The 12,522-nt window shown below is 43.6% G+C and overlaps 1 protein-coding gene across 1 annotated transcript in view; it reads right to left on the bottom strand.

Moving 5' to 3' along the window:
- The window catches only part of Plxnc1 (plexin C1), a 138,054-nt gene that overhangs the window by 52,653 nt on the left and 72,879 nt on the right, over positions 1-12,522 (bottom strand). The window contains exons 10-12 of the mRNA XM_004844955.4: positions 7,907-8,046; positions 5,044-5,223; positions 3,032-3,119 (exon numbers count right to left, since the gene is read on the bottom strand). Of these exons, the coding sequence (XP_004845012.1) occupies positions 3,032-3,119; positions 5,044-5,223; positions 7,907-8,046 (408 nt within the window). The remainder of the gene's footprint in view (positions 1-3,031; positions 3,120-5,043; positions 5,224-7,906; positions 8,047-12,522) is intronic.

Genomic DNA, 12,522 nt, shown 5'->3' with positions numbered 1-12,522 from the left:
CTTACCTCACAGGATTAAGTTGACCCTAAGTTACATTAAGCTAAATGTGACAAAGATGCATTCAATGAAGAGATGGCGACCATGAATGATATTATACAAGCAAAAATGCTTAGAAGAGTGCCACACTGCAAGACCTCAACACACACTATGATTAATGATTAATGAGTAATATTATCCATGATAATGAAAGCAGTCAGAGGGTAAGCCATGGGCAAGGAGGCCATGTAGAGAGAGGCCGGCTACAGAAAGGGGAAGACTTTGGCCCAAAGGGCTGAGGTGTCCTTCGAGCCAGCGGAGCCGAATCCTAGGAAATTTCAGGAAAGGAAGAGAAGCGCCCAGCTCTCAGCTAGAGCCAGCTCCGCCTGGCCTTCGTGTGTGGCTGGCTGAGTCACTCTGGGTTGGGGAACCTCTTATGTTGTGTTGGCAGAAGTCACTAACCACAAGGAGGAAAAGGCTTTTCAGGCGTTAACAGAAAATAGGAGAAAACAAAAGTCAAAGGAATGACGAGTCCCCCGTGAAATGGAGAGTGCAAAACCTGGAAGCAATGCAGACAACGTGGCCCAATTTACAGGTGTATTAAAAAACCCCACGTACATATACTGTCATTTCCAGTTGCTCGGAGAGACAGGCAGAGAAAGTGGTGGGTTAGGGTGGTGGACAGATGTTTACGGAAGAACAACTGGAGCTCATCAAAGAAATTCTCCAGGCGGGAGGACTGTCCCCATTCTTGTCTCTAATCCTGGAGTAGAGGAAAGAGGGCAGGAGGAGATGGGGTGCAGGCCTCTGATGCCAGGTGCCGACCTCTGGACCAGGGTGACCGACCTTCCACCTGAGCAGCTTTCCATCCTCCGACCTGAATCTCACTTTCACATTTCTGCGCTAGGATGAAAACTACCAAACCTGCTGCCTCTGCTCTCAGCAGCCACAATTCTGAGGAGCCTGGCTTTTGACTGCCTTCCAGAAAGATTGCCAGAGACAGGATCCCCCATCCACATCCTCAAGACACCAGGTGTCCAAACAAGGGACCAACTCCCACAGCCTGAAATGCTCTTTTCCCCCTAAATTTCGAGCAACTTCTCAGCGACTTTCCCTGGCCATCTGATTTTCTTCTACCCCTGACAGTGAAGCTGTCCTGCCAGATGCTCTTTTCTTACCCGTGGTGCTCTTGCTCCCCTGATGTTGTCCCCTACCTCCCTTTAACAACAGTGCTGCTTCACCAGCGCCAGCCCACTGGACCGGCCAGAGGAGAGCTCAGCCAAGACCTTGGGTCACCTCAGCCGTGTCTGGATGTCTGCAGGGGCATCCTTTTTGGCTTCCCACCCTTTGTCCAGTAATTGGCTCTCCAAACTCTCCTACACAGCACTGCCAAATATGACCTCATGTCACTCCCTGCTCGGGCCTTCAGTAGCTCCCCACTGCTTAGACAATTAAGGGAAACCTTTTCAGGACGACACTCTTGGGGCGTTGCCCCACTATAGTTTTTCAGCCATCCCTCTTGCTCATTCTTTTTTGTTTTCTTTTGGTACCGGGGATCAAACTCAGGACCTTGCGCTTGCAGGGCAGGCACTGGAACCACTGAGCTAAATCCCTGGCCCCCTCTTGCTCATTCTTGGCCCATCCTCTAGGGTCCAGCAGTGCAGGGCTGAGTGGCATTCTACCAGGCGCAGGTAAGGAACTGCCCTCAGTGCCTGCAACTGCCCTTTCTTCCACTTCCACTCGTCCCAGTCCTGCCCATCTTCATCCTATCCATATGTAATTTCTTTTTCATATGGAAACAAACAGTATTCTTGGACTCAGTGAGAACCATAGGACCTAGCATTTGATGTCACCCTGTGCTGCCAACTTTCAAACCCTGTGTAGATCCGCCGTCCCCCTCCTTGCAGTCATTGTGACAGTCTCATTTGTCTTTCACCCTTGCACCCAGCAAAAAAAAAAAAAAAAATTGTCTAGAGTTGGTGCTCAATAAATGGTACTTGATTTGGAAACAGCACTTAGGAAATGGAGCAAGACCATTGACAAATTCAGGTCCAGCCTCTGGTCAGGTCATTCTGTGTGACTAACACAATGGGTGTGTTTGCCTCGTGGAGACACAGCCCAGCATCAGGCCCAACGTGGGGTTGGAACCCGTTTTGAAGTGCACCGGAGATAGATGCATGTCCGAGAAGGCTGTGGAATGGTGAAACAGGAGGTCTGCTGCATCTATGCCTGGGCCCATACCGACCCCAAGGGAAGCAATTCCGCTGTCACCCTCAGCTCTGCCAACATTGGCAGGAAGTGATCAGGTGGGGCCCCAGGAAGGTTGCTCCGCTCCTATCTTTCATCAAGGAAAGCAGAAGACAGAAGGGGAAGAAGATTCAGGAAGTGCTTAGTAGAACACTCAGAGGCCCAGAGAGAATCTGAAGTCTTTCATCTCCCTCTCACTCCTGGCACCAGCAGCTTCAGTCCCACAGGGCTCTGATGGGAACAGACCCTTCCTACCATTGCACCATGGGGTGAGGGAAGGCAGGAGAAAGTGAGCAGATGGCAGGGACCAAAGGGGCCCAGGAGACAATGGCTAGAGGAGGAGAAGCCCTGGCAGGAGTTTTGGGGCATCAGCGAGTCACCTTGTCTCTCAGGACCCCAGCTCTCTGCACAATGGGACCATCACCGCCTACTCCTCACAGAAACACTGTTCCTTACTCACACCTCGAGTGTGCATGAAGCATTTTCACACATATTCACAAGCATCGTCTCGTCTCATTAAAGTGACGCCATAATCACACAAGGAGACACGGCAGGTCTTGCCCTACCAAGTTCATTTCTTTATGCTCTGCGTGGCAACCCCAAATAGGCAACTACAAGTGTGAGGTCTTGTTATTTCAGTTGCAACACAGATAGCATCATACAGTGGGAAAATTTGTAAAAAGGTAAATTTAAAATACTTATAACATGAAAGCTGTAGAAATAAGAAATATCCCCAACACGATTTAGTGTGATGAAAACAAAAATAACACTGAAAAGAACTATTATTGCACAGCAGCTGAAGACTTACATTTATGTTTTCTTTTAGCTCCTGTGAAATGATTAAGCTGTCGATTACATCAAAATTTCTGCCCATGATTGTTATATTTTGACCACCACTGTAAGGCAAAAAGCAACAATAAGGATAAATATACAGGCATTTTGCATTTGGAACAAAACTGTCAGCTCATCCACATGTAATATTAAACAGTAATGTTTGAGAGAAAATTAACTAATTTTAATTTCAAATGTATGACAGTCTAAGAAGTCTGTTACAGATACTGACCACAAATTCATGGTTTTTAAGACACATCGGTATAAAACAATCCAGGTTTTAATTCCCATTCCCAGGTAAAAATTCCCATTTTAATTTTGGAAAAATGTCCAAATTCTCTAATAGAATTTGAGCTTTGTTGTACCATTTTGCCACATATAATCTGATCCACTGTACCTTGAAAAGGATTCCCTGAATGGAATTTTGTTCAACTACTGTTTAATCTATATAAAGATTCTTTAATCTGAGCAATTTCAAAATCAAACTCCCAACCTACCAATTATATTTTATTCGGGGACACTGGGAACACATTGGACAAGGTAAAATTATAAAAGACATTAAAAGTATAAATTCCTCTTTGGGAAACCATATGAATAATAGTGTAAGGGGAAGCTTCATTTATCTCAAAACCAAGCCAAACAGCCTCACGTACTCTCGGTTCGTCATTAGATATACACAAAGTGGTCACTGGGCGTGAAATAAACAGCCACCAGCAGTTGCAGCTACCCTAGTGTCCTTGACCTCAGAGGTCACTAGACAAAAGGAGTCTAGGTGTGTCAGGTCCAACAGCTGGCTAAGCCCTTGGTGATCAGACCAGGGGGTGGGTGAGAGAAGGCCAATTTGTGTGGCACAGAGAAGACCCCAGGCCCCAGCCCACCAGCTGCAAGGGGCTGGGCCAAGATGGCCTCCTGCCAACCTATCACGGTTGCATGAAGACCAAGCCATGCATGTTCTTCTGGTGCCAGGCTACGGAGCCCCATTCTTGCTCAAAGCACAAACACCCAGAAGCAGCCAAGAGACAGGCTCAGAATGTCACAGGTAGCAGGGCAGCGAGGAGCACTTTACATCACAGTAAGGCAGAATAGTATGGCAGTACAGCCTGACACTGGCAGCCAAACCATCCTGTTGCTGGAAGCCTCTGTAGGCCTCAGTTTGCTGTCAGCAAACCAAGGACAGCGCTAAGAGGAAACCAGGCCCCAGGGACACCCTGACTTCAGACTTCCAGCTCGGGAAGTAGGAGGAAATGGTTTCTATTGTTTAAGCACTTCAACCTGGTGTTTTGTTACAGCAGCCATAGCAGACTAATACAACCAGCTCTCTCACTTCATCTTAGAGAAGAATGGCAGAAGCAAAATCTTTTCTCCACCCTCCCAAAGCCTTGTGGGTAGTTTTACCTAGAGAGCACTTTGAAAATTATCTTCAGGCTGTGTCAGATGAACAAAATCTCTTTAGGGTTGTATTCCAAAATTTAAATGGGAATTTAAATTTGATAAGAGTGGGGTTTCTTTTTCTCCTTAAGGGTTCACCTGGAAGAGATTATTTTGAAATTTCCATAGATACTGCCTTTGCTTCTAATATCTCTGAATATTTCTCCCAAAGCATTCAAAACAGCTGACTCTAAAGTTTATAAACTGAAAGATGTAAGAAAGGAGACTTTTTATCATAAGCAGCAGTGGCACATGGTGAAGAAGGTCATAGATTTGTAGCAGAAACCTAAGCTAAGAATAGTTACTGTGGTTGAACAAATATTTGAGCTGAGAGTTTCCTGGCAGCCATGGCTAAGAGAAAAACAGGATGTGTTCACAGTGCTTATGACAACGGGAACAACCAGCTCTTCAGGTATGCCTTTCTCTAGGAAAAAAATCCTGCGAGGGACTAGGAATCTGAATATGGCTATCATTTCTGAATTCATCGGCATGAAATCCATGATCTTTATGCATCAGACCCTAAACCACAGGCAGGAAACATATCGTGCATCCAGACAGTACCTGATCCAGGTGGTAGCAGGAAAGATAAGGGAACAGTGTGGCAGAGCAATGTAGGATAACGCTCCTACAGAAGAGCAGTTCCCACCATCGAACTGGATACACACGTCCTTCATTTCTTTCCGGCTCGATGGAAGAGAAAATTTCATGTGGGTGTCATTTAGCACATGGCTAACCTGTATCCTAGAAAGGGGGAGAGGAAGAACTCTTACATGACACAGACACTTAGCACAGCTGACTGCTGAAGGTGACAGCGTATGGATTTCACTTGATCTACAACTGTGCTGACTACCAGAACAGCTGCAGCTGCGGGCAGCTAGCTACTGATTAATCAAGAGCTGCTTACCCAGTTGGGGTAGATGTGAGGCTGGGTTCCTCTTTCTCTTGTCCATTTTTACCATTTTATTTGCATTCTTCCTTGAAGTGGGGGAGGAAGGAGAAGTAACCATTGCCCTTTAAAAAGCCTAACATAAAGTGAGCATGGAATGGGAATTGTGGAAAGGGTATTACACTGTATTAAGAAATCATGGTTAATTTTGTGGAGTGTGATAACAACAGTATTCCCGTTAGCGGTATATGCCCAAGTATTAATGAGTGAAGGGATATGGTGTCTGGGATACACTTTTAAGAAACTCCAGCCCCTACACACATGTGCTTCCCCTCCCCCACCAAAAGCAGATGAGCTAGGCAAAACAAGATTGGGAGAATGCTGATAAATTTAGAAACTTGGTAAAGAGGGTCATTCTGCTCATCTCTTTTGTGTATGTTTGAACATTTCCATAATAAAAGCTGTAAATAAAAAAAATCCTAGCCAACCACTAGGAAGGTGGAGCCTAATCCAATCACAGCCAGGTGTGGGAACTGTATATTCCAACAGCAGAGAGCCTGAGGGTCTCTAATAGGGCTCTGCTGCCTCCATGGAAACCTTTAGACTGGGAAGTCTCTGGGACAGTGCTGGGTGCTCCTGACAGCCACAAGGATCCGCCCTCAATGCCTGTTTGGAGTCAAAGGAAAGCCTTCCACAACACTCCTGTGACCTCTGTGTGTCTACAACGACCCTTTAAAGCATACACCACTAAAGAGGAGCTGCGTCTCAATAGTCTTAATTATGCTGAAGGAGACTCTGTTTTTGCTTCTTAAAGGATGTGTGCATGATGATTAACACTACTGCGCTTTAAAAGAAGGCAAATGCAAAAACCACTTGAGTGAGTTTATGCTTATCCTACCTTGGATGTACATTTGAAGGTTTCTACCTGGAGCGTAGTTCTTGGAAGTTCATTGTCAAATGGCTGCTCATTAAAATCCAAACTTGTTTATAAGTTTCAGTAGGAGAGAGGTGGAAATGTAGGTCATTTCACTACTATACTTGCATTTTTCTCTTCAAAATTTAAAAAATACCACATTGAAAGAGTTTGGGATTATGGCATGGGCCGAGGTCTAGGATTAACTGGGAATTACGTCGACTGCTCTCATGAACTTGGGTTCGCTGCACAGATGTGGTTACTGAAATGCTACACACAGAAAGGTCTCTTAGTCATTTAATTTAATAACTGTGATATCTCAAGACACGTTCGGAATGGAAATGAGAGCATAAAGAGTCAGAAACAGGTTAATGCTCTGAAAACGACTTATTTTCCAGTGAAAATGATTGCCTTTCAGTGAACTCACAGGTGTCTGACTTCGCAGATTTCGCTACACAGAATGGAAGATTTTTGCAATAAGGTATTTAGCCAGGATAAGTGGCACAAAAATACCTAGGTTGCACAGATACTGGCTCTAATATGTGCCTGATTGTGCTGGGACAGAGCCGAGCAGAGCACCGCACTGAGGACTGGCTTTTCCCCTCCAGATCATAGATATTCCAGATTTACTGCTCTAAGTGGAAGGTGCGGCAGTGCTGTGTGGTGACTGAATTAGAACAGATAATTCAGTAAATAAGCATGGCAGATGAGAATGCTGTACAAATCTGTTTTAGTAGTTAAAAACCAAAACATCACGCTTCAGCAGATCATCTTAAATGTATTTCCATGAGGAAAATAAGCTCAGTATTATACTTCATGGAGACTGCAACATCTTTTCCTTCAAATTAGCCCAAACTTATAAAAGTTAGCAAGCAGAAAACTCAAATTGTCTGTTGTGTTATTATTATTATTACATCTCCTTTTTCTCCCTGCAGTGGGGGGAGGGACAATTTGCCCGAGGATATCAGTGAGAAATTGAAATTTCTTGTTCAATTTCACTAATAGGATGAGTTGGGGGGAAAACATCATAGAAATCATAACATCCAAGTGGCACACTGACCAGATATTTTATGTTTGGGGTGTTTTGTTCTTTTCTTACTACTAATCTTTGAATTGCTAATTTAATTATTTGAGACTGAAACCAAACCAATAAAAAGAAAGAAGGCTACAAAGCATGAAATTTCCAAAACAGATTTGAAATTTTCTTTTTTCAACTTTGGGGTCCACATTGGAAAGCACTGCTTCATAAAATTCTGCATCGAATTCCAAGGTATACGACTATTTTTCTAAGTGCATCTTCTCAATCATGTTTAGTCTCTATACATAATTTTGATAATGAATTTGAATCCAGGCCCCAAATAGGGAATCCTGAAAATTACTGCTTACTGAGATTTTGGGGGGAGGGGAGGTAACATAGGACAGATTCTCTGACAATAAACTTCAAATTTGTTGTTAAAATCATTTAACCTTTTTGGAATTATGTTATATCAAATACCCGGACTCACTGGTCCACTCTCATGCATGAAATCATCTGACTACAGAAAGGGTCTAATCACACTGACATTCCTTGGGCATAGGCTTTGGCTTTACATTACCATGGATCAATTACTAGTATTTCAACTCACACATCCTTATCACAAGTGCTGGTTCCTTTCAGGATCATCGTGATGTTTGATGCCCGGGTAAAGTTTGCTCCTGTTACGATCACGTTACTTTTTCCTAAGGTTGATATTTTCTGTGGCTCAATGGCCTTAATGTGGAAGACCTATTGGAAATAGAAGATGAAAACACGAGATCAAAGCTACGAAATGGCATCATTCCAAAAAAGAATCTGTTGATGTGCTGCAGTTCGAAGAAATCAGTGGGAAATTACAACATTTTGCAAACACAAGCAGACAGTGTTTAATGAAATCAATGAATTCAAGGAAGAGCACTGAAGATTCATGTCTCTCAACATGCGACAGCATGAGGTCAAACCAATTAGTCTTTGTCTCACAAGACAGTTGAAAATGCAGTTGAAGAGCCTGACATTCTGTCTGTGGAGTGAGAATCGCTGGAGTTTAGGAATAGCTTGCCGTCTTCCAGCCTCGGGAGACTCCCAGTGTAAGCAAAAGAACTGGAGGACAGAAAGACTCGGCCCTGGACTGAAATAAATGTCATCCGACATAAATTTTATGCCCTAGAAAGCAGTTTGTATTTTTTGTTTGTTTCACAGAGGTTACTTGAATGATGGTGCATATTGCAGGGGACAGACCTTAAGAAATCTCCAGTTCTATCACTTCATATCAAGGAAGCGGATGCCTAAACCATTGTGACCAACCATTTATTCTCCATGGTTTGGAAACATCACAATTACTTCCTTGCTATTCAGCTATAGGGCTTATCAGGCCTACAGTCAAGATCTAAAAATGATTAAGATGTGATATGGATATTACCAGTTCCCCTAGATGAATGTGTTTTTTCACAAATACATACTAAAAAAAATCCCACACATGTCCCCAGGAGTCATGTTTACCTACTCCCTACATGTAGGCATGGGCCTCCTCACTTCTCCATTTGCAATGTCTAGTCAAATTCCCCTTAAAAAAAAAGCTGTTTATTTGATGGCATTTTCCCTTTTCAGGACAAAACAATCCTGATATCATTCATCTCTGTCCTACAGAAGCCCCTATCTTTCATTTCAATCATTTTGATGTCCTTTTGTAGACCATTTCCACAAATCTGTATTATTATTCTATTATTCTTGGTTACCTCAAGAGGATGGAAGAGCCTGAGATTCTGGCCAAGAGAAGGGCAGCAGGTCTTAGCTCGAGTGAACGTCACACTCACACCCTTGGTATTTGAAATGACCCCAGGTCCAGAGATGGACATTTGGCTGCGCGGTAAATGCTGAGCGCATCCACTCGGAGGATGAAACCCAGGAAGAGCTGAGCCACTGCGAGAGCTTCCGTGAAGTCCACAGCTGCCTAACACCTGCGTCTCGAGGCAGATGAGTGTTCTCTGCCCTGCGTGTGTCCAGCGCTCATCAGCACGGCCTCGCTGGGCTGCCCAGCCTACTGGATCAGCGCCCTCTCCTGTCCCTTTACAGACACAGATGCTGTTTGGCAGCCTGGTCACCGTCGCTCATGACTGCGGTGGACTGGTTTTGCCGATTGAGGTAAATTCATCGTTACTGTCATCACGGCAATGATGTAACGTGGCAGGGAACAGATTTCGGTGGCAGAATTTATTTTAATCACTTTGTAAGGGACTTTAGCCCTCTACCTATTGAATCACCGAGGGCCGGGAAGGGTCACTTTAATTAATTCTGTTATCCTTGACTGCATTTTATGGGGGAAATGATCTGCTAGAGTGGTACTTGGGATGGGGGATTAGCAACGACTTCAAGATAAATCCTTTGCAAATGTCAAGTGTGTGTTGTATGGTGAAAGGGTTACTCTGTCCTCTTATACGGTAACAGCCAAGTGAACACCGATGGGGTCTTTAGGACAGCACTGGATGTGTCGAGGACAGGGGCTGTCTGTGTGCACTCGATCAGGAGGCGGCCAACAAAATCATGGGCTAAACCCTGTCTCCTTCATGTTCCGGGAAGGGTCCATGAAAACAAAAATGTCCAAACGACAATAATATTGCATGATGAATGAAAACACATCAAATCCAAATTTCAGTGTCCAGGAACTTTGTGTATCGTCTCTGGCTGCTTTCACACTATAGCAGCTTCAACAGAGTCCATGCCGCCTGGAAATCCTACAGCATTTATTGTCTGTTTTTTGTGGGGTTTTCTGTAGAAAACATTAACCAACCCCTGCTCTAGGAGGCCGCTTGTCTTCCTAAGGAGCCAAGATAGAATTTTCTTAATGTAAACTTCAATGCAGATTACATTTATATCCAAGTCCACTAGGACTCGGGTTTCTGTTCTTTCTAGACGGTCCTTCTCATTTTTTTGATTTACGCCATGGCTGTCAGCAAACTGCAAACATGCCAAGTGCATGCTACTGCTCTCCTCGCCGTAGAGGAAAAAGACAGCCTCAGAACTAATGAAAAAAAGATTTTTAAGGGAGTTATATTTTGCTCCTTAAATGGCTCTCCACACACCATCTGAGAACCTGCCACATTGCCTTATTAACTTTTTATTTCCCCCTGAGTGGAGACAGCCTTGCTACTTCAAAAGGATTTAATTTTAAGCAGTATTGTTTAGAGAAGTTTCCAGTGGCCATCTAGGATGGGATCCAGCCCTGGCTATCTCATAAAAGCAGATGCTCACAGTCTATTTTCATAGAGGGTCAGATTAGCTGTCCTTTGTTTGCTGCAAGGATTTCTCCTAATCACTTTTTTTGTTTTAGACAGGGTCTCGCTATGCAGTTCAGGCTGGCCTTGAACCCACTACAGAGCCCAGGCTGACCTCCAACTCACAGTGATCCTCCTGCCTCAGCCTTCCTGAGTGCTGGGATTACAAGTATTTGCCACCTTGCCCAGCTGAGTCTCCTAATTTTCATCAGTGTGCTAAAGAGCTTCCAAGAGGAGACCCCTAAATGAACAGTGCAGGTACACAAGAAATGTAAAAACATTAAAAAGAAAGGTCAGTCAAATGGCTGCAACAATTCTTAGAAATATATTTTCTGGTAAAGATTTCTTTTTAAATCCAGTAAAGACAAAAGGCAAAGAAAGACCTTCTCACAAGTATTCCACATACTCTACTTTACGTCTGTTTTTATATTTCAGTCAAGAGTTAATTCACAATGAAACATAAGAAGTCAGCCCTACAACCTTGCCCATAGAAGGGGTTAATTTAAAAACATAATTGAGCTTCATACACAGAGGATTTCTTACAGCTCTCCAGTGAGATTCTCCCTCCAATATCCAAGGATTTCCATATGTCAAATCAAATCACCCTTGAGTGTATCCGCCACGGCCCTAGGTTGCCCAGCAAGCAACTTAAGAAGAGTTCACTTCCTGCTAGTTACATTTTTTTTTTTTTCTGCTAGTTACATTTTAAAGACTTAAGAGCTATTTTTAAATGGGGTCACCATTGTAAATTATTTAATAGAGTACTCCGAGGTCTCGTTTCTTGTGAGTTTAAATCACTCCCTGTTTTATATAATAAAGCACACTGGAAACTGGTCAATTAGGTGGTTTACAGTATGCCCAGTTATTTTTATGGGTTTTCTTTTTCAAAAGCTAAGTCATTACAAGATATTGGTAAGAGCACAACCACTTAGAAACAGTTATCTTTGAGAAGGTCTAAGAGGATTACTCCTGACAGTTAAGAGTACCTTTCATGAAGTTTGACGTCAACACAATTCAAATTACTATGACATTAATAGAGAAAATACTGATATGATTGAAAAGAATATTGGAAAGAGGTGCATGAGGAAGGCTCAGTTTATTAAGACCAAGTTGTACTCTATTAATCTGTTAGAAAAATCTGTCTGTAGGCCTGGACCTGAATCAACACTTGGTAAAACGTCACTCAGATTTTCTTGAAATTAGTTCAAACAGGACTGGATAAAAAGCCATGGATTCCAAACCAGCTGGAAATCTGAAACCAAAGGACATAAGAGAGATGAAAGGCAGCACAACTAATTAAAAGAAAGTGTCCTGTAGGGCCCTACAGGGGTGAGTATTTGGTTCAGAATTATTTAACATCTTTATTAATGACACGGAAGAGGATGGAAGTAATACATTAACCGAATGTATAAATTGAGCAGAGTGGAAACCAGCAGTGGAAAAGGGTAAAAAACAGGTGAGATACGGAAAGAAAATAGTAAAATACAGTTCTCCCAAAAAAAGGAGATTTCAATGGAACGAAAAGGTGATCTATTCGTTGTTCAGTGCCCCCTGGATGTCCCTTCATACGCGCCCCTGTACAGGCCCTGGGAGCTGGGGCTGTAACTTCCTGGTGGGCTGGGAACTTCAATGGTTTACAGTACCCCTGGACACAGTGGGGAGACGTCCAGGGTGAAGGTGACAGGTCCACCTGTGTACAGAGAGGTCTGGTTTCACCTCTCTGACCTAGGGACACTCTGTTCTTTCCCAGGTCTGTGGCAAGCTGTGGCTGCCTAATGCCCGGAGAGGCCAACACTTGTTTCCTCCCCTTCGGACAGACCTTCATAGCATCAGTATGATGTGGTTTAACACTTATTTCTACTCCACTTAGGTCAGAGAATGTAGGGGAGTGGTTAAAACTGTGAACGCTTGAGTCAGACTGCCCGGGTTTAAATCTCTTATCTACCATTTACTA

The sequence above is a fragment of the Heterocephalus glaber genome, unplaced genomic scaffold (genome assembly GCF_053883595.1).
Source record: "Heterocephalus glaber isolate CG9 unplaced genomic scaffold, H.glaber_assembly_v1.0 deba00001572, whole genome shotgun sequence".
NCBI lineage: Eukaryota > Metazoa > Chordata > Mammalia > Rodentia > Bathyergidae > Heterocephalus > Heterocephalus glaber.
This window is presented reverse-complemented; position numbering and strand designations above follow the sequence as displayed.